At 37.0% G+C, this 24,204-nt stretch overlaps 1 protein-coding gene across 3 annotated transcripts in view; it reads right to left on the bottom strand.

Moving 5' to 3' along the window:
• Positions 1-255: 255 nt before the first annotated feature.
• LOC122633003 overlaps positions 256-24,204 on the bottom strand; it is a 172,870-nt gene continuing 148,921 nt past the window's right edge. Inside the window, exons 3-8 of one of the 3 annotated variants that reach the window (XM_043820400.1) lie at positions 15,660-15,786; positions 10,996-11,131; positions 7,025-7,158; positions 2,889-3,001; positions 2,617-2,690; positions 256-470 (exon numbers count right to left, since the gene is read on the bottom strand). In XM_043820400.1, the coding sequence (XP_043676335.1) occupies positions 385-470; positions 2,617-2,690; positions 2,889-3,001; positions 7,025-7,158; positions 10,996-11,131; positions 15,660-15,786 (670 nt within the window). In that variant the 3' untranslated portion in view covers positions 256-384. The remainder of the gene's footprint in view (positions 471-2,616; positions 2,691-2,888; positions 3,002-7,024; positions 7,159-10,995; positions 11,132-15,659; positions 15,787-24,204) is intronic. The other 2 variants (XM_043820402.1, XM_043820403.1) reach the window with 2 other exon arrangements.

Genomic DNA, 24,204 nt, shown 5'->3' with positions numbered 1-24,204 from the left:
ATTTATTTAATTGAAAACTACTCCAATACCTGTTCATTGCCAATCGTATAATCATTCATCACCATCGATCGGCATCGAAGGTGTGATTGTCTTTCGTCACGAAACTCAAAGCTCCGTTTTTCTTTTTCTCTCTTCTTCTTCTTTTGACGATCTTTCTTATTCTTTCTCTCTCGCTCTCTCTCTCTCTCTCTCTCTCTCTCTCTCTCTCTTTCTCTCTCTCTCTTTCAAAGATATTCCTTCTTGTTTTCCTTTTCTTTTAAAAGGCTAGGAAAGCCGAGATGAAAGAGAGAGAGAGAGAGAGAGAGAGAGAGAGAGAGAGAGAGAGAGAGGGAAGGAGAGAGAGGGAAAAAGTCATATAGAAAATCTCTTGCCCTTTTAAGGTGTCTAATGAGGCACCAATAATCGTTGTAATAAAAGGAGAGTCACCAGCAAGCAAGCAGACGGCCTCAAGAGACTGGATTGGCCTTGAACTGAAACAAAGTAATTAAAAGTGGGAATTTATTATCAGAAAATCATGATCGTAATACGCTTTTAATTGCATTAATCGCTTCATTTTTTTGCGAGATAAAGATAAATGTCAGCTGATCTTGTTTCATTTATATATATATATATATATATATATATATATATATATGTATATTTATATTACGTGCGTGTGTGTACCATGAAGATATGCATGTTACGTGCATATATAATATCTTCCTTTGTACATAAATGGAGTTAACAAGTTTGAAAAATTCTCGATGCATATCACGAGAGTGGTATACAATTTACCACGATCTCATTTCGTTTTGTCCTCGATCTTTAAAAAGACGCATTCGTACGAGAGAAAAACGTTTTATTCCAATTACCCTGTATAAAACCTTTAGATAGAATAACATTGATATAAAGTTGTTGAGGAGTAAAGATTTTTCTATAGGTATCCTCTATATCGAGGAAACTATCTTTCATCCTTTTTTTCTTTCATTCTATGTACCTTTGAAAAGCGAGAACGATAAAGATGCCACGAATATCAAGTAGATACATACGTATATCGTTATTTCATATTGAAATTTTCTATTTTCTTTTTCTCACTCCGATATAATTTATCCATTACATACGAATATCTCTTTGTTCTCTTTTCCTCTTCTTTTCCTTTTGTTCTTTTTATCTCTCTCGAGAGGTAGATAATGACGGATCATATGTAATTCTGTCTTTTCTTTTTTCTTTTCGAGAGTGGAATTAAAACATCGAGAGGTGCGAACAGGTCTACGTATACACATCCATACGTATACACGTATCTACATGTATGCATTTTATCATCGGTTTCGAGAAAGCATCAATGGCATCGTTATACTCGGGATCGGTCAAATGCCGCGCGTATTATTTGCATTGTAATTCGACAAAGCTCTTCCCACTGGGATTTATATGCCGTGGCGTTGCATAACTAATGGCCATTTGATTATTCTTGATATGCATTCGTAACGGTTTGTACCTTTCCTACGTATAGGTATATGTATATACATTCATATATTTACATAGACAGACACATACGAAGACTCGCACGATTCGTTGAAGTCTAAATGTGTTTGCGAAAGGAACTATGATCGAACGAATCCCTCACTTCGATGGATTCATCATCGTCAATTGTCGATCGACGATTGGCGAAACGTTAACTCGTCGAATACATCTCGTATTAAATCGCGTATTAAAAAATTAAATATAGATAATGCGATTATAGATAACGCGTAAGTTAGATTAATAATTAAAGCTTTAATTAATCCTTATACGAACATTATTACGTATATATATTCCTTCTTAAAGGTATTTCTTAAAGTTGATATATACGTTGGAATACGGTACCAATTATTTTCAAGGTAATGCGCTAGACGAATGCATATAAGAGCAATGAAAACGTCAAGTCGTGCTAACGTCGCTAATTTCATGAGATTAAGCGATGCTTCTTCTCTCTAGGATGTCAGGTAATTTTACGACCGTATTTTCTCGACGAGAATGTTGGAAGATGAGAGGCGGAGGGAGGGAGAGAGATAGAGATAGAGATAGAGATAGAGATAGAGATAGAGAAAGAGAGAGAGAGAGAGACAGAGATAAGAATAAGAAGTATTAGAGAGAGAAAGAGAAAGAGAGAGAACGAAGGAACACTAATAAAAAGGACAAGCTTGTAGAAGACTACGGCTAATTTAAGTCGCAATTAGAGGGTAACTAACACCGGATGGACGGGACACCGTTGACGACGACCATTCTAGAGAGAAAGACGAATAAAAAGATGTAATAAAGGAGAGAAAGAAAAGCAGTATGAAACGAGAGAGAGAGAGAGAGAGGGAGATAGGTATATCGCTCGGTCGCAAGTGCTTGTAAAATATTGTTTCAATTTCTTGGTGGAGCTTTTCTCACGAGAGATTTTCACGGGCTACGAATGAAACGAGCACTGCTCGAATTACCTTCTACCGAGAGACGATCTTATAGATTTGCGAATAATAAATAATATCGATATTATTTGTCTGAGTGTTTGTTTCGAGTATGGAGAAAAAGAAAAGAGAGAAAGAGATATATGTAGAGAGAGAGAGAGAGAGAGAGAGAGAGAGAAAGTAAAAAAAGAAAAATTAAACTACTCACCGAATACTTCCGTTGCACGCGAGTCAATGAACGAATCGTTCGTTTCTTGGCTCGATCGAACTACTGCTTCGCACCTTTGGAATAGAAAAAACATAGAAGCGATTAGAAACCAAAAAAGAAGACGGAGAGAGAGAGAGAGAGAGAGAGAAAGAGAGAGAGAGAGAGAGAGAAAACAAAACGGCAGAAGGAAGAATAGACAAAAAAAGAGTAAAAAAAAGAAAAAGGAAAAGAAAGAAAAAAAAATAGAAAAGGGAAAGAAAAAACAACTTTACCTGACTTTTATCTTCTCGCTCGAGAGATGATCTGGCTCGAGTTCCAGTCGGAGACTCGATATCGTCGAGATCAAGCCGTGCTGTTCGTGCCTCAGTTCCGAATCCGCTTTCACCTGGAGGACAAACGCGTGACGAGAATTTAGGAAAATTATTTTCCAAGCCGACGTGACGAGAATAGCGAAATGAAAATAATTTTGCTTTTATGGTAGGTAGGTAATAGCTAGGTAGGTATACGCCACGGACACTCTTCGTTTCGCGAGATATGGAAAATTTTCATTTTCCGCTTCGGCCCAACGAATCCTGTCGCGGGATGTAAATCGTAAAATACGAACAGCTGCCTGTAACATCGATACGAGTTCGTCCACGTACATGTGTGTGTATCTTTGCATATGCGTGTGTGTTTGTGTGTGAGAAATAAAGAGAAAGAGAGAGAGAGAGAGAGAGAGAGAGAAAGAGAGAAAGAGGATGTAACGTTGTTGTTAGCAATCAAATGTGAAAATGAACAGGAAATTTCCAATGTACGATTAACGGTGACGCTTTAAACGAGTAAACCGTCGAACCGAAATACAATAGATAGGTAGTACGTGTATCAACGTGAGAGATAGAAAATAATTAGATCAACGTTGATGTTCGACTTATCGACACACGTCAGAATACTCACGAACCGCTTCCAAAGATATCTTACGGATATATAATATAAGAGAATGATATATTATTAAATAAAGAAAGTACAGATCTCTTCTGAGGATTTGGAGCAAAGTAATTAAATGAATTATTATTAAATGGATCATTATTATCGATAGACCGTTCCGAGACAATGACAAATTGATCGAGAATATACGAAAATATCGAAAATATATTCCCAGTTAATTTTCATATAGCTTCTGTGATTATGAATTGAATACAAAATAAAAATAAAAGAAAAGAAACGATCAATTTGAAAGATTAAATGACCCTCCTTTATCTCGAATTTTTCTAATTACAGTTGCCGCCGTAATTCACTGTCTTATTTAGATTCTTCTTGATCTTAAAGCTCGGACGATCGACCGAGCATTCTAAATTTGAACTTTTCGACTCTTTAAACTCCTTCGTAATACTTATTTTCTGTCGTTCGTTCTACATTCACGCCGTTCTAAATTTTACCATCATCTTCAGTGAGCAGTAAGGAAAAAGACCGGATACGCGAGTCTCTTCGAGCGGATAAATTTTCAAGTAACGATTGCTTTCGAAGAAAAACAGCTCGCGTAAAGCGTTTTATAAAGATTCTCACTCACTCTCTTCTTTTCCGATCTTCATTTTTATCTCTCTTTCTCTCGGCCCCCTCCTCTCTCTCTCTCTCTCTCTCTCTCTCTCTCTCTCTCTCTCTTTCTCGCTCGATAGCGTCGTAAAAATTAATTGAGGTGGAACGAGATTAGTGCTGTCGATGCGAAGAAATAGTTTCTCTGGGTACACGTTGGTTGCGAAAGAGCTATCTTCACTTTTTTTCTGCGAACTGTTTTCACTTCCATTTATGATTTTCCACGAACAATTTAGCAAAAAAAGGAAATGAATTATCGGCTGAAAGTAGATCGATGAAAATGTTTTCAATTCGCGCAGGACAATTATTTTTTCAAGCATGAGAATAAAACCGTGCGAGTAATAAATAGGATCGAGACAGAGAAAGAGAGAGAGAGAGAGAGAGAGAGAGAGAGAGAGAGAGAGAGAGAGAGAGAGAGAGAAAGAGAGACCTATTCCCCTAGATATTTTTTCATGCAATGAAAACGAAATGCAAGAAGAGTATCTATGTAATCTTTCCTCGTTAAAGATTCACTAGTATTCTTAATGGGTCCACTTGCTCGCTATAAAGCTAATCGATCCAGCTTCATTTTTTATTTATTAAGCCTATATTTGAAGAAATTCTTTAACGAAGAACTTGTTAACCTCTTTTTCCTCTTACCTATCATTCCTCGTTGAAAACACACACACACACAAGTTATATGTGTATAGGTATATATAAAAAGGAAAAGGAAACGAGTCAGAATCCGCGAGGAAAACTTTTGTCTTTTTTTTCAAAGTATTCGTATTGTCTAACGTTGAAATCCAAACACACTCGCGGAAAAGATTTGGTCGTCTTTGTATCGATGTAAAAGAATGGAATACGGAGATACGAAAGGTGGACGATTACCAAGACGTAGATTGTTCTTTTGCAACGAGGTAACAATTAAAAGAAGGGCTCTCGTGCGTCACCGCTACCACGGACTTTCCTCAAGACTCTCCAAAAGCAAATTAATCTCTCTTTCTTTCTCTTTCTCTCTTCGCTAGCAGTTCCTCGGATTAATTAGAGGATTTCCCTTTCACCTTCAGGAAATTGCCTCCTTCCATCATCTCAAACGCTGCTTTTATTCTTCGAATCTACGAATATCTTATCTCTTTCTCTATCTCTCTCTCTCTCTCTTTTCCTTTTTCCTTCTTCCTTTTTTTTCCTTTTTTTTCCTTCTTTTTCTTTTTTCGTTACATCAAAAAACCGAAGAAGATAAAGCAAATTCGTTCTCTTGGCACCGATCGATCGTTTTAGAATTATGATTTCGAGGTATCTTATTGAATTTAAAAAAAAATTTAATTTCGATACTCTCTTTCGATCTTTCTTTTGTTCGTATGATCAGACATATTGTGGGAAGGACGTTAAAACGTTGTATTAAAGTCGAATAAATATATAACGAGGGTAGTATATGAATAGCTTTTCTTTCACGGTAATATTAAACACGACACACGTTTCAAAACCGACTAAAATATCCCGTTAAAGCAGTGAAGTAATTAAAAATCTATTTGCGAGAGCGTGAAAAAATAAGCTGAGTAAGTTGAATAGCGACTTAATTTTTTATAAATTCATATTTTCTAGAGAATAATCATACTTTTTTTTGTTTGGTTTTTTTTTTGTTTTGTTTAATCCTGTTAGCTTACGATCTCGTATATATTTATATTTTTAATGTTTTAAATAAACAATTCGTTCTTGTTCTATATTTTTTTATTTCTCCCTTCTCTCTCTCTCTCTTTTTATTTTTGTTCGTAATTTTAACGAGTACCAGATGATTTAGAAAATTTATTTGTATGCTACATCGATGCCCGAAGCATTTTACGTTATCATTTCTCTCTCTTCTTTCCTTTCCATCGTATTTTTCTCCTTTTCTATTTTCTATTTTATTCGAGCGAAACGAAACAAAATATTCGCTTTATAACTGTCTCGTCAGAACGATCCGCGCCTTGTCTCGTTAAATGACTGGCTGTATCGGTAGGGAAAAGTGGTCGATGGGTTCGTGGTTTTAATCGACGTTCTATGATAAATGATTTTTCAAATATAAGGTCAATCGAGAAAATAATTATTTTTCGATGAAATATATGCTTCATAAAAAGAGAAAGAGAAAGAGAAGGTGAGAGAGAGAGAGAGAGAAAAGGAAAAGGAGAGAGAATTACAAAATACATGAAATGAAAATAATTTATAATAATAGATACAAATAACAGCAACAATGTCAGTAGTAATCAATTTTAATATAAAACGATGTTAACAATGAAATCCCGACAGTAAAAGTTAAACTTAAACGGACTCTATTTGCCGAAAGAGAGAGAGAGAGAGAGAGAGAGAGAGAGAGAGAGAGAGAGAGAACCTTTTGCTTCCCTCCTCCTCTTCTTCATCCTACAGCTTGCGAGTTTTCCCTCGTCGACGAGGGATAACCTTTGGCGTCGACGAGCTTCATGAGCTTGAAAATTTAAGCTGCGGAAGTTCCGGAAGTATTAAAAATTAACGAGGAGAAGTTTGCGTGGAATTTATTTTTTAATCGATCGATCTTTGACGGATGGGGTATTATCATTCCTGAATTTGAAGTATTACGAATCTGTTGTTAACCAACCAAGGTGGATCTTGAAAATTATTTTACGAGTTTATCGCGAGGGTGAAGTTTCTTCGTCGAGAACTCGTTCATCGATCCACCAATATTGCTTTATCTCGTTTCTTTCTTCTCCTTTTTCTTCTTCTTATCTTTTTTTTTTTTTTTGCGTGCGCGTGAATTATTTTTTCCTTTTTCTTTTCTTTTCCTTCCTCCTCTTTATTTACTTCGCTCTTTTCGATACTCGTTAAAGGCAAGACGGATTTTTGTGCTCACCTGTACGCCGTTGATGAACCACTTCAGATGTGCACCGGGGTGGGATCTGCCGCTGGTGCAATTCAGGGCAAGAACGTCGCCGCTAGCGTAAATCTTTTCTTCGCCCGTTATCGTGGGACTTTCTTCGGGCAGAACTGCGACAAAATTGCAAAGAATTTCCATGAAAGGCGGGAACAAGAAATTTGGGTGTCGTGTAAGATAACGAGAGAGAGAGAGAGAGAGAGAGAGAGAGAGGGAGAAATGTGGGCATATGAAAAGTAAAAAAATATCATAGATTTTTCGAGATATAATTTTGGTGATTATTATTATTATTACTATTATTATTATTATTATATTATTATTATTATTATATATATATATAATACTGTGAATTAACGCGAGAGTGATTCCAATTATAAATTACACAGTGATGAAGAGAAGCCATAATCCGTTTGAGTTTATAAAGTAGACAGATAATATTTTGCGAATAATCTATGAAAGCTATATATTTTTCGCGCAATGAAAAAGGATTATTTGGATTAATGGGATTCGAAATGTTAGGAATATATGTATTACATATATATATATGTACATATGTATATATATATATATATATATATATATATATATATATACATATACATACCGAGATAGAGATGGAGCTATCTTTTAAAAATAAAATAGTAAATTCGTAGCAGCGAGCTGTCCTCGGTTAGTTCAAAGATTCTTTGATCTCGTATAACCAAGCATTTAAAGCTGCGCTATCGTATAAGCTCATTTTTAAAGCATGAAGGAAATTCTGTCGTTTATTAGATGTTTTATATGCGAAGAAGTTTATAAAGGCACATGTGTGTGCGGGTACGTGTATATGTGCTCGCGCGTGTGCGTCCTTAAAAAGTAATTTCAGTCGTACTATACATTCTTATTAACAATACTTTAGTTCTTTTGCATTTTAAATTTGACAATAAATGTCAAATTTTCGATTAAACGAAAAATGTAAATAATTGTTCCTCATATTTGATCGTTAATACATAACAAAGAAAAATCTCTCTCTCTCACTCTCTCTCTCTCTCTCTCTCTCTCTCTCTCTCTGTTTCCTTCGGTCACTAAAGTATATGTAGATTCATTATACGCTATTATACACTATACATATTTATACACGGTGTGTATACAAAATTTGCATATTCGTGAGCAGCAATCGACGTAGACCGACTAATTATTCTCGAAACGTGTCGCGCACGAGCGTGTTTTTCGATTTTTCGTAGGAAAATTTATCAACGTCGTTCTCGATGTTTCTTACGCGAGACAAATATCGATCAAAAATCTCGATAAGAATAGATTCGCGATCGCCATATACATACATACATACATATATATATATATATATATATATATATATATATACCTGGATATACCTAAGTCAATTTTATCTAAAAATAAAAATCAATATTACTACTTTCCTCTATAATTACCACTTCTTCATTTACCATATTCTTTATCTTCCATAGTAGTTTCATTAGATTTTATAGATTTAAATCTCGTAGCTATTAGGTATAAGTTTTAGGTCAAGTTTTTAACTGAAGTTTTTCTCTCGACGTCGTTTAATCTCATTCAACTCAAGCTGGCAGAGGACGCATCAAAATTGTTCTCGACGTCGCTATCGCGATAAAAGTGCAACCTTTGGATAAGCTTCTAAAGCCTTCGTGACACCTCGCTTAGAATATTCAACGAAGCCATTCGCGACTCGCGGTTGGATTGATCCATTCAGGTTACACGTTTGCTACTTTTCCAAGAGGAGATACATGCGCTTAAAGCGGCTTAAAGGTAACCATCAAGACTAGCAGGACTGAGACTTTCCATTCGAGAATCGAGCGTTGGGATGACGACGATGTCGACGGCGATGTTGATGGCTATAACGACTACGACGACTACAACGACGACTACAACGACGATTACGACGACTACAACGACGGCGATGACGACGACGACGACGACGACGACGACGACGACGACGCCGTTCGATCCTCGATGCCAATCAGCCACGACGCTAATGCCCGTTAGCCGTCGGGACGGAAGGAAGGAAACAATTTGCAAACGAGAGGATAAATCGATTAAGTTCCTCTTAAACGACCGACGAACTCTTGTCTCGATAGTCACGATTCGAATTGGTCATCGGTACGATCCTCGACATCCTATAAATTTCAAAGCTTTCCTTTCAAATAATCTTTCATTATTATTTAAAATAGCGACTCGATAAATATGAGTCTTGATAAATATAATCTTAATTTCAAAGTTTGCTAATTGCTCTATTTAAAGCACGGTGAGTGATAAAGTTCGATTGAAATTTATTGGGTCGATCGCGAAACGTTTGTACGACTAGGATGAAGGTAATATTGGGAAATTAGGGCAATGTGTAACGCGGATCATTGAAAGAGTGGGTCGTTGAAAGAGTAAAAAGGAAAGAAAAAATAGCTTGCGGACGTGCTGTGACAGAACGGAGCGTGTTCCATCGTGAACGAACGAGTGAACGACGAGGACAGAGGGCCAACCTACCCGCAGGTAATTTCCTGCGCACGAAATTTTCAACGATGCTGGTAAAGACGTGGTAACGGTGGGTACGTGGCCTATCGATCGTGCTACGGCTCAAGAAATGCGACCGGAAAAACGTACCTCGTGAAAACGAGAGATAGTTTAGGAAAGACAGGATTAGTGGTGGAAAAGAGGTAGGAGAAGGAGAAAGAGGTGGAGGAGGAGGAAGCTGGGGGAAGAAAAAAGAGGGAATTTTGTCGCGAATATGCACCTCGAGGAAAATTCGTACCTTTGCCCTTCGTTGGACTTTTCTGCTTTAAAAATATTTTTTTTTATCTCTTTCTCTCTCTCTCTCTCTCTTTCTCTTTTTATACTGCTATATATATATATATATATATATATATATATATATATATATATATATCTACGGCTTCTGTGTGTTTGATATTACTACTATATTTAAGTACTTACATCTCCACCGTGTTTTATTTCGATTTAAATTTTAGAAAAGATTGATATACTCCTGTTATTAAAAATACTGAATTTTTTTTATTACAGCATAATATATCGTAAAATTATGTTTTTACAAAGTTCTTACTTTTCTCGTTAGGCGAGCGAAAAAACAGAGAGAGAGAGAGGGAGAGAGAGAGAGAGAGAGAGAGAAAAAAGGAAGAAAAAAAAAAGATCATTTGATTTTGCAGCGCAACGAATAATATAGGCTAAAGTTTTCGTTCAATCGCAAAGTCGCGTGCCAAAATCGTATGTCACTCTAGTGAGTGTTAGAAACGACGTCATGCTAGTTTGTGGCAAATTTTATAATAATTCTCGCCTACTGAAAGTACCTAAGGAAAAAAAAAAAAAAGAAGAAAAAAAAGAAAGAAAAAAGAAAAAGTTTTTAACCCAGTAGAAAGACTGATGTAAATGTACGATAACACGATATCACGCTACGTAGATATGTAGGTCGCAAATATGTCAGATGCAATATATTACATTGTAACTGTGTAGCAACGTGATTTCGTGGTTAAACCGAATCGCGTGTTGTTAATCTATGGTGAACGCGATTCAAAGTCGCTTTTATGTAAAGAGTGCATAGAAATTTAGTGTCACCGCGTTATCAAACGATTCTATCCTTATTAAAATAATTAAATATAATTCGACAAGATTTGTTTTATATCTCTTTCTTAATAATGTAATAATAAATATTTATTATAATTATCTCGAGAGATAACTTTCTCCTTTTTACGAGATCCAACGATAAATCCCAAAAGGGAGGAAGTCGAAAGGATAAATACGATCCAATATTTCGAAGGATGACCAAAACGTTTGAAGGTCGTAAGGATGCTTATTATGGATTATAGTTCGCTATGTTGGCAGAGTTAATCGAATTATCGTGTCGGAGGACGTGAATTTTATGATCAAAGGATTATTAATTAATACAAAGTAACGTTGAGAGAATAGCTCACCTACGACCTCCATATTGGCCTCAGCGATAACCGAGTTAAAGTTGGGTGCTTCTGCAACAACTTCGCACTTGTACCTTCCGCTGGTGTAAAGTCCAACATCTTCAAGTTGTACTCGTCTGTGGTCGGAGTATCGGTGCTGTGCAAAGAAAAGCGAAATTGGCTATTACGATTAACTCGGTTAATTATACTAATAGCTAACGATGATAAATTTTTAACGATACATTATTATTCCGAAACCATAAAACACTAAGGATTACACAAAGAAAAACGAAACCATTTTCTCATTCAACATTCCGCTAACTTCTTACTCGGACATTTTGATTTCACAATTTAATATTATCCGTACGGGGACGGAATCCCTAGTGGCACTAGATTTCCGAATTAATTAGTCGTCGTAAATCTAGCAATGCGCGTATAATTATAATTCCGGAGGTAGGAATAGTAATCTCTTTTTTCTCTTTCTCTCTCTTTTTTTATCTCTCGAGTTGAGATTAAAGTATAAGCGTCGTACTTTTGAAAAAGTTCATTCGAGAGAGGGAGAGAGAGAAAGAGAGAGAGAGAATATATAGGGAGAAAACTGAGCGAAACTCTCTCTCTCTCTCTCTCTCTCTCTCTCTCTCTCTCTTTCTTATTTTCTCTTTCGTTTGAAGAGAAAGGTTTTCTTCGAAACGGAATTTCTTTTCTCTCGAGATATTTCCGCACGAGATAACGCGTCGAAGTGGCTCGTTATCGTTTGTTCCAAGTCTTATACCATCGTATCCGAGCTAGCAAAGCGAACGCGTATTAAGACGTTAAAGTACGAGCGTGTTAATTAAATTCCACGTTTTCCGACGTATACCTACGTTTCGAATCTTCGAGATACTTGTTCAAAGTTTCTATTCTTATTACAGTTATTGTACCCGTACGTGCGGCCAACATTCTGCGCGTTATTAAACGCAGAAACGCAATGAACTTTCCGCAAATGTAATATTACGCTATAACCTTCAAATGCTTTACACCTATTCCTACTCAACCTTAAGTTTCTATAATATTATTTTTCTATTTTATATCGCGCCTTTCTTCCTTTTCTTTCGTACTTTTGTTTGAGAATAGTTGTAAGTCGATCTTCTCTCTCTCTCTCTCTCTCTCTCTCTCTCTCTCTCTCTCTCTCTCTCTCTTTCTCTCTCTCTCTCTTCTGTTTCTCGGTATTTCTCTGTTTTACTCTTTACGGAAAGTATTAGACGGACACGATAAATATAAAAAGAAAGATATATATATATATATATATATATATATATATATATATAGAGAGAGAGAGAGAGAGAGAGAGAGAGATGGAGAAATATTTCTCAAAGTGGAAAGCCTTGCGATCAGGTAAATGGATTATCAAGCGTTGCGATTCTATCTTTTACGAGTCATCTCTCTCTTTCTTTCTCATTTTCTTACTTTCCTATCTAGGTCTGCGTTGAAGAGGCCGCGTTTAAAGCACTTTCTGTAGAATCAAAGGAAGGAAAACTAAAACTGGATTCGTATCGGGAAAATCTTCTCTTGCTCGCGAACGACAGTATCGATTGAATCGATCTTTGACCTTAATAGCATGGAATTTTCAACGGGAATGCTTTAATCGTACACCTCCATCCAATATTTCTTATCATTGAAAAATTTCGAAGAAATGATGGATATTACCGTTTGCGAGAAATTTCAAGTGTTTACATAGATTGAAATGATTTTTGGAATTATTTTTTTCTTCTTCCAATTCAAAAAAGTTTTTGCACTTTGGCTGAGGAATTGGTTAAGATTGAGATTGAGAGAGAGAGAGAGAGAGAGAGAGAGAGAGAGAGAGAGAGAGAGAAAAGCTGTTTTTAGTGACACCTTTTGAACATCGATAAAAAGTTTCGTATCCCAATCGAGAGAAGTCTTACGAGAAGTTCTTTAGATATATCGAATAGGAAGAGCTTCAAGATTTCGTTTACAACAAGAAGATGTCTTAGAAACTTGACCAACTCACTGAGTTAGCGTTCTTGTTAATGGCGCTTCTATCTTTATGTTTTTGTCCCTCTTGTTCTTTCTCTCTTGTTCTTTTCTTCTTTCTCTCTCTCTCTCTCCTTCTCTCTCTCTCTCTCTCTTTCTCTCTCTCTCTCTCTCTCTCCCTTTCTTATGCGCTTAACTATCCTGAAATAACTTCCGGTAACACACTGGTAATACTATATAACTTACGTTAGTAAATCAATATAAGCGCCGCCGTAAGCTCTTCTAACGTTGCAGTTAATATCCAAAAAGAGCAAATACCGTTCCCGTGAAGCAATAAAGAACGAACGACGGTATAGGAATGTACCGATGACTGACTGTTTTTGTTTTAGAAAAGATAGAAAAGAAAGAAAGGAACAAAGAAAGCAAACTTCTCCTCCGCGCGAAATTTTATCGTACCTACTCGAAATCAAATTGACTTGGACGATCGAGTTTTCTTACAAACACTGCAAGTGTAGGATCGCTATCGTGGCGAACGACGTTTCTTGTGCTTCCGACGAAAGAAAGAGAAAGAAAAAGATAGTAGAGAGCAAGACAGAGAGAGAGAGAGAGAGAGAGAGAGAGAGAGAGAGAGAGAGAGAGAGAGAGAGAGAGAGAAGACGGAAATTAGGAGGGAAGCGAAGAGGATGAAAAATGTGTGGAACCAGTCAGCTCTATGGAATCCACTTAATTTCTTGGTACTCCAATAAGTGTCACGGTATAGAACAAGAGGAGGATAAGATGGTGTATAATGTACGAGAGAGAGAGAGAGAGAGAGAGAGAGATAGAAAACTAGACAGTGTAGATTCGATATAGAAGAAAAATTTCTTTGTCGATACCGTGAGGTTGCTTGCTCGGTCGAGTTTAGATTAATAGTTAAACTCTTATCGAAGGAACACGAAAGGGATTCGACCGATTCGACTCACGTAATCCTCATTAGACGTGGACCGGTCTTAAAGAGAATATGTTTCGAAAAGGAAAGGAAATTTCGCGAAAGTTGGAAAAATGAAGCGGAAACGGTCTCGTTATCGAACCAACCAGACTGCACTACTGAATTCGCAATCGGATATATAGTCGATTTTGACGATCGTTTCGATTAGATCTACGAGGCACTTTTCCATTCTCGACGTGTATGTACGTTATTTTGATAGATCGTTAAAACGTATTCGTTTCGTCGCGTCTCTTCTAAAAGGCGACGAAAACGAGTTAAAAGTTTCGATTATCGTTTCGATAGTTGCAAGACGTTCTATACGATTTATCCGTTATACGACGTATGCTATCTATCTATCCATTCATACGAGTACGTATTCCTAAAATTGCTCTTCACTTTTTTGAGAAAAAATAGAGAAGCTGAATAAAAAGACTCGGTCGTATCTTGTGACGTCAAGTAGAATAATAAAAATGGTTTGACTGGACTGAATATAAAATTGATGATCTCGGTACACGAGCAGACTGTGTTTTACGTTTACGTTTTGCATCATCCCGATGGAATTCTTTTATAGGTGCTTCGAGAAAAATTGGATCGAAATTGACTCGGTAATCTCGAGCGTGCGAAAAATGCCATTCTTCGCATGGTTGATCTTCAAAGAGTAGGATAAAGACACGAACAAAGAGAGAGAGATAGAGAGAGAGAGAGAGAGAGAGAGAGAGAGAGAGAGAGAGAGAGAGAGAGAGAGAGAGAGAGAAAGATAAGTAAATATATATATTAATACGTATGTATATTTATATCGATGTAACGTGTATTATATTTTCTAATTATACCTTCGACTTATCGATTACCTCGAAAGTTTATTACTCCATCGTACGTAATACGATTCAGGATATTTGACCGATATCTATCAAAATACATTTTCATTGCTAATGTCATTTTCGAGAGGCATCGAAACGTTATTTTCAACGAGCCATTAAAATTTACGTCATATCGGTTTTGCACTAACTCGTTATTAACGTGTCGATGCAAACGGCGAGTCTCTCGAACGTAAATAATAAAAATTATAATAGATATAGACTGATAGATATAGATATAGATACAGATATATGTAGATACGTATATATCAACTTTGAGTAATCAGACGGAATTATTATTGTCGTTGTATCGGAGCAATATCGATAACAAAAATTAACGATGCTATATTTGATCTCCTCTCGATACAATGTTTTAACGATTGAGCATCGATTTTTGCTGATTTATAAATGTTTCTCTCTCTCTCTCTCTCTCTCTCTCTCTCTCTCTCTCTCTCTCTCTCTCTCTCTCTCCATATATATATATATATATATATATATATATATATGTATATATATTTTTCTCCTATTTCCCAGAAAACTCGATCTTCCTTAAGGAATCACTATGCGCAATCGTGAAACGAAATAGGTCGTTTGTCTTCCCGTTGGAAGTCGAAGTCGCAGTATCTCTTCGTCGTTCCAAAAGCGAAAGCTGCTACTAGACACGAACAATCTCTTCTGGTGGAACGGAGGAGAGACTAGACCAACTCTACCATAATTTAAAGAGTAAATTAGACCTGCTAAATCTTCGTCGAAAGTCATGGATTTCATTCGTGAATAACATCCGTGTATCACGAATTGTTATGGTTCGTCATCGTTCATCTTAATTTATTCTTTCATAAATTATGAATAATTATTTGATTACATCTAATATATAAAAAATAATCTTAACTTACGTCCACTTTAATGCCCTCGACGTGATAACTATGTTGAGTAGGTTCGCTCCTTGGTACGTATCTATAGAATTCTTCGTGATCCTTGTACCACGAAAAAGAATAGAGCTTATCCGATTCTAGATCATATCTGAAACAATAAAAAAGAAAAAAAAAGACCATTGTGAGTCATTAAATTCGTCCCGGACTATATGCATGCAGTCGCACGACGTTTACCTTTATGAGAGCAACTTTATCACATTGTATTTTATCCAAAGTTGATAAGACTTTTTATACGAGTAGTAAAAAAAAAAAAAGCGTTATTTTTTTTTCATTGCTCGCCTCGTATCTAAAACGACTCTTAATTAATATTTTAAAAACACGACAACGTTCGCTCTTTGGTTACGAGCGAAACATTAAAAATATCTTTTTTAGATTACGCGTTAAAATTTTTTATTCATTTATCCATTTATTTATTTATTTATTTATTTATTTATTTATTTATTTATTTATTTATTTATTTATGGTAGGAGCAATTTTTCTTGCTTATATGAGCTATCGAAATTAATACCTAAATTAAAAAAAAAAAAAATTTTATCGACCACCAGCCGGGAATGTTCTTTTAACGATTCATTCGCTAGATATGAAGTTTCTTTTGTAATTGAAATTAATGAACGAAACGTCAAGTTTTATAAGAGTTTATATCGGGCAAATATATCCTTCGACAATGAAATGCTTTTAAGTTGAGTTTACAATAACGACTCGATAATAAATATTTTATATGATTGAAAAAGAAAAGAAAACGATTGAATATCGTGTTCTCATAAAATGCTTTCGAGGCAAGTATTTCATCGTACTCTCGAAATTATCGATTTCTCTGCATCATAGTGTAACGATGGCTAATTGGTAGACGAATTAATAAAAATCAAAGAGAAAAAGGAAAAATAAAGACGTACAAATGCTTTCCGATAAATTACTTAATTGGGTTCACTGTATAGAAGTTTGCGTATTAGTTCGGCTCGATCGTTATTGATTCTTTGCTTTTGAAAATATCTCGGCCATTGGAATACCAGCTATGTTTGATGCTTCCACCTTTTAGCTTCCCTTCCTGCGTTACATTTGCAACTTCAATCCGAATTCGTCGCGTATAGATTATACGAATGTACCGATACGAGCCGCACAAATATTTTGTTCGCTTCTACAGCAAGCAGGGATCCAAGTGAACGAACGGATTTCTCCAATTAGAGAAAGAAAAAAAAAAACGTGAGTCGTATGGAGAATTATTTTAAGGTCGATAGATAACATCGATAGTTGTTATCGTAAAATACCGTAAAACCGATGAAACAAAACATAAATGTTTCCAATACGATCTCTTCCTTCCTTTGTTTAATCTCGACTCGAGTTTGGTCCAAATGAGAAAAAAAAAAAAAGAAAAAAAAGGAAAGAAAGAGAAAAAAAAAGAAAAAAAAGAAAAGAAAAGAACGAAACATGTTGATCCCATCGTTCATTCGACGATCGTGATATCGGGCAAAAAGGAACGGACAATAGCTCGCGTGACGAGGACTTTGGACGAACTTAGAGGGGTGAGCTACAATTACTGTAATTGATCAACATCCGTGATCGAAGCACCACCCGTACCCCGTCAATTTGCTAATCGAGTCGGTCTTCCATCGACTACACGAGAAAGGACTCATGAGATTCCTCATTGGTGATTTTCAGGAACCATTTCGGAGAATGATCTTTCTGTTTCTTCTTTGTTCCTTCGTCTTTAACGATTCAACGAAATTACACTTATAAAACGATAAAATATATTCCGACCCGACGGACTCTCATTTACCGCTGTTGAATAACGGCTGATTAAATTTGTAATTAGAAGGTACGTCGTTTATAAGACAAGAATATTAATGATTAGCCGGTTAAATCTCGTAGTACGTGTCTTCATATTTCACAAAAGAATCGTGTATCGTTACGTTTAAAAATTAATTCGAACGTAAAAGAATATGTTACACAAAGAAAAAGAAAAAAAATTGAAAAAAGAAAGAAAGATTCTTCTGTTAAAGGGATATCCGAAAAAAATGAGAAAGGAAAAGAAAGAAAGAAAAAAAAAAAAATTGAAACCATCTCCGAAAGACTAAAGTTATCGATTATATAGCAAATATATGTTGCGAGATTATACGGGAAAACTGTGTAAATCGACTGATGGTCGCTGTTTGATTTGAAATGCAAACTTCGTGCACGATTATCAACATTGGTTGAACCAACAGGACCACCGACCAATGCTCTAATCGTTCTAATCAAGCTATTAGTCAGGCATCCCTTTCCGCCTCCAATCTCGTTTACGGTCGATACATTCGTAAGATCGTCGAGTGCAACAGGCTGTGATTATTGGATTATACATACGATCTGCTGAATTATCTCATTAATTAATTAATATTCAAAAGCACGTGGCACCGTGGACCGATTCTACGAGTGGTTCATGCGTCGACATAATTAAACGCTTGTCTTAATATTCTAGATACGATAACTACGACGTACGATACATCGACGATGTTGTTATCAAAATTTAACACGGTCGGTCTTTGATGGTCGATTTCATTGATCTTTCCTTGTTCTTGTTAAGTCGAAAGAAAAATTTCCCCAAAATCCTATCGACTCGGGGTTGTCCAATAGATTTACTTTGATCCAACGAGTACACACGAGAAGACTGGTTAGTGGTTTCCCTTTGGAGGTTGCTCTTGGTCGAAGGATAAATGGATCAGCGGAAACGTTGCCGGAATAGAAGATCGTTAGGTTGCTCTTGCCTTTGTTCGAGCAACGTCGTCGTCTTTGCACGGCCGAGAGCTATAATTTTGTTTCATCGGCCTAAAGAACCACTTTACGAAGGAAGTAGTCGAATTAACGCACGGTTTTAATCCGATAAACGCGGCTCGAATCGTCTTTCAAAAAAATCAACCGTTCACCTTTTCATTCTACACGCGATTCCTAATAAAGCCCCATCTCTTTTGCGTTTCGCATAATTACATACTCGGTAACCGGCAATGCGGTTAATTTAGATCACGTTCACGGAGAAATTACCTCTATGTTATCACTATGCGAGCCCTCTATCTTTACGAGCCTTTCCAATTATCTCGATTCTTCCGAAAGGTGGTAGTAAGTTACGGTGAGATGTACGTAACATGACTAATTATACGAGTGCAGCCCATTAAATGACGAATGAACGAACGAACGAACGAGCGAGCGAGCGAGCGAGCCAACGAACGAACGAACGATCGAACGATATGCACGAACGAAGCTTTCTTTCTTTTTTTCTTTCTTTCTATTTCTTTCTTTCGTTCTTTCTTTCTTTCTTTCTTTCTTTCTTTCTTCCTTTCTCATTCACTGATTAGTCGTAACTCGAGCGACGATGATTTTAATCATCGATGATTGACGACATATCCTAATAGTTTCCTTCCCTGAGAAATTAAAAATCGTTCGGAGATGAACCCTTTCTTCTCGCAACGGGACATGCTCGTTGATCGCGTTGTAATGGAACGGCGTTCGAATGTAACGTTACTACCTCCTCCACCAACCCCTTCTCCGCTTAGAGAAAATCGACCTCTGGCATCGAATCGATCGCTCTTGTATCTATTGCCTTTCAACGGAGATTCAATGCTCGTTACTCTTCCAGTCGCAATTATGTGCGATACGCAATGCCCCGTTTAGCGATGATAATTTCCGATAACGCACGTTCATGACCCTTTGCGCATGCCAATGTACCTATCTCGTTCGTTCCTGCAATTCGATCGCGTACCTCCCTATCTTCAACGAATATTATATGCTTCTTACGTTCGAATTAATGACACGAAAGGATCTACGATGAATATCAATCATCCCCATACACCAATATATATATATATATATATATATATATATATATGTATGTATGTACATCCATATATCGCATAGGAAGGATTCGCTAATGGAATTTTCGATGGAGTTTCGATCTCGCGAAAGATTTATCGCCGTTCGTTTCGTTTCACCGATGGACACATGGTATTAATAATTTTCGCATCGTACTTCGGAGATTGTCGTTTATATTATTCAACTGTAAAGCACCATTTTGCCTACGTCGAAACGTTATATCGTAGGACGATCCTTTTCGACGATCTATTTCACAGGGATTATAATCCATCTCAAGTATGCTCGAAATTTTTAGCCAAAGTTTTTTTTTCTACACACACACACACACACACACACACATATATATATATATATATTTGCCTTGCGGTGATAGAAGGAATAATAAATTTAATATTTGCCCGATTGATTTATTCTTCATTTGAACTCTATATATTTGTAGATGGATATTAATATAGTCGATTTTTGAAAAAATGATTCGAATATCGATCGTAGTATATTTTCTTTCAAGTTTAAATTCGCATTTTTGTTATTGTTATTGTCTATTAATAAGTTTCAAAGTTACACTTTTTAAGAATGTAATCCGATTTATCATCGATATATTTAATCGAAACGAAGATATAACGATTGTACCAAAATAACGTCACGAGCTATCCTTCTATTCGTTTACGTGACGCGTCGAACGAATTCTGAAACGTGACGGATTTCTTAGCTCACGCGAACCTGATTAACCGATGTAGGAAAATAATACACCGACTTTACGACTTTATGATTTTACTTACTGAAATTGCGTCCGCACGGCAACTTCTATTTTCACGCTCGCAAGTAATCTTCAACGATCGTAACTTCGTGCATGTGCGCCAGCGCGTTTTCTACTCAACCGGTACGAACTTTGAAAACGAGTTTCGTGAAATGACGTGAACCGTCCTCGCTATAATACACGAGTTTATCTATATAAGGATATAAAGGATGACTCAGTGTAACTATTAATATTGAAAATATTTCTCCTTTTGTAACAACAACAATAATATTTTCAAGTTTATAAACGTTCAAATATAACCAGAGAAAGAGAGAGAGAGAGAGGGAGAAAGAGAGATCTTTATCTACGTTGTTTTCAAGAAACTATGTATCTATTTAATAACAATAACCAAGGGAATCCGTAAACCATAAGATCATAATTCCATAGAGAGAATCATGAGGATAGTTGTTCGAAGAACGCGAATGCGAGACTTGGTCGAACGGATTCAACGTGGATGCATTCGATGCGATAATGCACGCTTCGCTGCAATAATGTTCGTTGGCTACTGGTACGTCGTTGCAGCAACGTTTCGAGGATGGTCTGGCAACGCGCAACGTAGTACCCAGGGGGAGCATTCTCTGCTTCGCTTGTCGGGTGCAACCGGCTCGTTCTCGGTCTGCTTTTACGCTGGACCGAGAGAGATCGAGATTGAAGAGAGAAAGAGAGATAGAGAGATATGGAGAGAGAGAGAGATAGAGATAGAGATAGAAAGAGAGAGAGAGAGAGAGAGAGAGAGAGAGAGAGAGAGAGAGAGAGAGAGAACGTTGGAAAAGGGATTGCCGCATTCGAGCGTAGGTGAACAATTTGGAGCGTTGCGTCCTGGGATTGATTTGCATCCTTCGGCTCATTTGCAGGGTCTTGTCCTTTGGGACGTCTCTTCGAGATTCCTCTTTCTCTTCTCCTTTCTACCTTCCCTCTTTCTCTCTGTCATCTATTTTCTCTTATTTTTATCACGCTTCCTTCAACCCTGTTCATCCTTGCCTCTTTCACCTCACTGGAGCTCTTTCCTAGATACGTTGGCCTGCTCGCTTGACCGTTCGACTACGTCTGACATAAGGTATGGAAAAAAGAAAAGGAGAGTCGCGAGGACAAAGAGAAATGGATCATCTTAGACACATGTATATATATATATATAAGTATGTAAGTGGGCTAAAACAAGAGGATCTTTGTCAAGTAGACGAGGACAATTCTTGCCCTTCTGACACTTACTATCACGGGAGATTGTTATTGACGAAGGAATAGTTGCGTCTTCAGCTCCTTGTTTCTTATTCCCTCGAGAAACAGTATCGAAGAGGAAGGAATAAGGAAGGAATTCTTGAACGCGTGAGGATTTCTTTGTCAGGCGGAAAGAAAAATTTCTTGCTAGGATAAAAGTAAAAAATCTCTCTCTCTCTCTCTCTCTCTCTATATATATATATATATATATATATATATCTTATTTTCTCTCTTTTCCTTTCTCTCTATCTTTTCTAAAGCCTCTCGAATTCATCCCTTTTTCTTTACTTACTCACGACTAGTGAAACTCTTTCTACTCTTTTGTACAAGATCTCTCTCGAGTTGACGAGAAGCGGTAACTCCGTGGATGAATGAGATTTGCAGATAAATGCTCGAGTATCGTGATGAGGTATCGTGAAAGAGAGAGAGAGAGAGAGAAAGAGAGAGAGGAAGAGAGCGGGAAGAAGGGATTGGGATGAATGGGAGGTAGTATCTTGGGTATCGTAATGAAGGTATCTCCATGGAGAAATTACACGGAAGCTCAAGACCGGTCTTGATCCTCGTCTGTAAGTTCTATCAGCTGGTAAGCCGGTGGTAAACGTGATAACTCCTCCAATTTCGAACTTCTTGCGTCTTAAAAACGTATTTACTAAGTAAAACTAGGCGATACCTTTACTACGAACAATAACGACGAGGACGTAAAAATAAAAAATGATTTCAATTTCAAAATGATCCTGGCCAAAGTTTTATGTAAATGTTTAATCAAAATAATGGATAAAAAATTTCGAAAAAAAATGAAAGAGAGAGAGAGAAAGAGTAAAGAGAAACCTAAGAAAATTCTTTGGGCGATGCAAGTTCGCGATAGGAAACTCTGAAACTCGTTGGTATCGCGAGCCAGCGGCTTTGTGGTCATTGATCGAGATACCATCGATTCGAGATGGATACCGTTGATGAGAGTCATCCTGAGGAAGGCGTTGCCGAGGAATCACCGTGCTTGAAATTGCTGCTGAGAGATTTGCGATCCGATCCTCTCGTTATATTATATCTTGCTCTTACTTGGCATATCCTGGCATAGCACAAGGCCACGAACTTCGTTTCTCGATGCTACGAACGCTTTTCGAGCTTCGCTCGGTAGGGGGTTGGGTAGTAAGAGGGAGATAGTGAAGGTGGTGGATAGATGGGTGAAGCGACGCAACGAATAAACCAACGAGAGGACGAGAGAGAGCTGCATCAGGGACGGTAAACTAATTTGCAATTTATACCTACGTCGAGGGACCGTCTCCCCCTCCCCCCCTTTCTCGCTTTTCCTCTCTTCTCTTCTCTATCTCCCTTCCAACTATTTCTATCTCTCTTCTTCTTCTTCTCTCTCTCGTTCTCTCTCTCTCTTTCTCTTTCTCTTTCTCTTTCGGTTCACGGTTGCTAGGGTCGCGTCCCAACGGGGATCCGCTGGATAATATTAGAAAACGACGTGTAAAGTCGTAATTCCGACCCTTCCGCATCCGGATGCGGCACGGAGGAGAAACGTCCCAGCAAGACCGTGTCTTAATTATTGAGCGATTTAATTATTGAGCTGATGAATGACATTCGCCGGGACTAATTAACGGTACACCGATGCCAACTCTCGTGCGGCAGCTCTAGCACGGTTTATCATCCGCACGACTCTTCCTTCTGAATAATTTATCATACCAACTTAACGAAACACCGAGAATCAAATGTAAATGCTACGTAATACTGGCTAGCCATATATAAAAAGTCTCTAGTCGGTTTCTTTAAAGAAGGTTTTGCGATACTTTCTAAACGTCAATTCGTGCTCGTATCGAGTGTTTGATTAATTACTAAATATTTTTTTTTATTATTGTTATTAATGAACGAAGAAGAGAAAAGAAAAGAAAAGAAAAGAAATATTAATATCACTCGTAGCAAACGAAATATTAAGTACGTATCATTTATGATGGTTTTCCACGCGAATAAATCGAGATATAAAATATTTTTATCGAAAGGCCATGTCTGAGAAAAAGCCATCTGGCTTCCTTTACAAAGTATTCAGCTTATCCGCCAAGACTTTTTGATGCAACGCTGTTGACGAAGACGACGACGACGACGAAGACGAAGACGAAGACGAAGACGACAACGTTGGCTGTGGCTTTCGCATGGAAGTTTATAGGAAACATGTAAGCATATATATTTATCTATAAGTAGAGAATTCTTAAAGGAGGAAGACGATTCGACTGCTCGCGGCAAACTGGCTGATGCCGTCTTTGTAAAAATGTTTCAAGACGTTTCGGTTACGTCTAAAAGCTACATTGAAAAACTAGAAGCGCAGCAATATATATTTGGGAAAAGGGTTGAAAACGTTTCAAGAAAGGTTCGTATTACTCGTGTATATGTGTGTGTGTGTGGTGTATATTTATATGTATATATATAAACTTGTATATTACATATATATATATATATATATATATATATATATATATATACATTTTTTATATCCCTTTCGTCGATTTTTCTATCAAATCATAATACAATAGATAAAACTGTGAATTTTTCCTCTTACGATTCCTAATCTTTTAGAAGTACAACGATTTTGGAAATACCGATGAAGTAACTAGGAAAAGAGAGAGAGAGAGAGAGAGAGAGAGAGAAAGAAAAGGAGAACAT

This window comes from Vespula pensylvanica, chromosome 11, assembly GCF_014466175.1.
Source record: "Vespula pensylvanica isolate Volc-1 chromosome 11, ASM1446617v1, whole genome shotgun sequence".
Lineage (NCBI taxonomy): Eukaryota > Metazoa > Arthropoda > Insecta > Hymenoptera > Vespidae > Vespula > Vespula pensylvanica.
The sequence above is the reverse complement of the archived record's forward strand: the minus strand, read 5'-3'. Positions and strand labels throughout refer to the sequence as shown.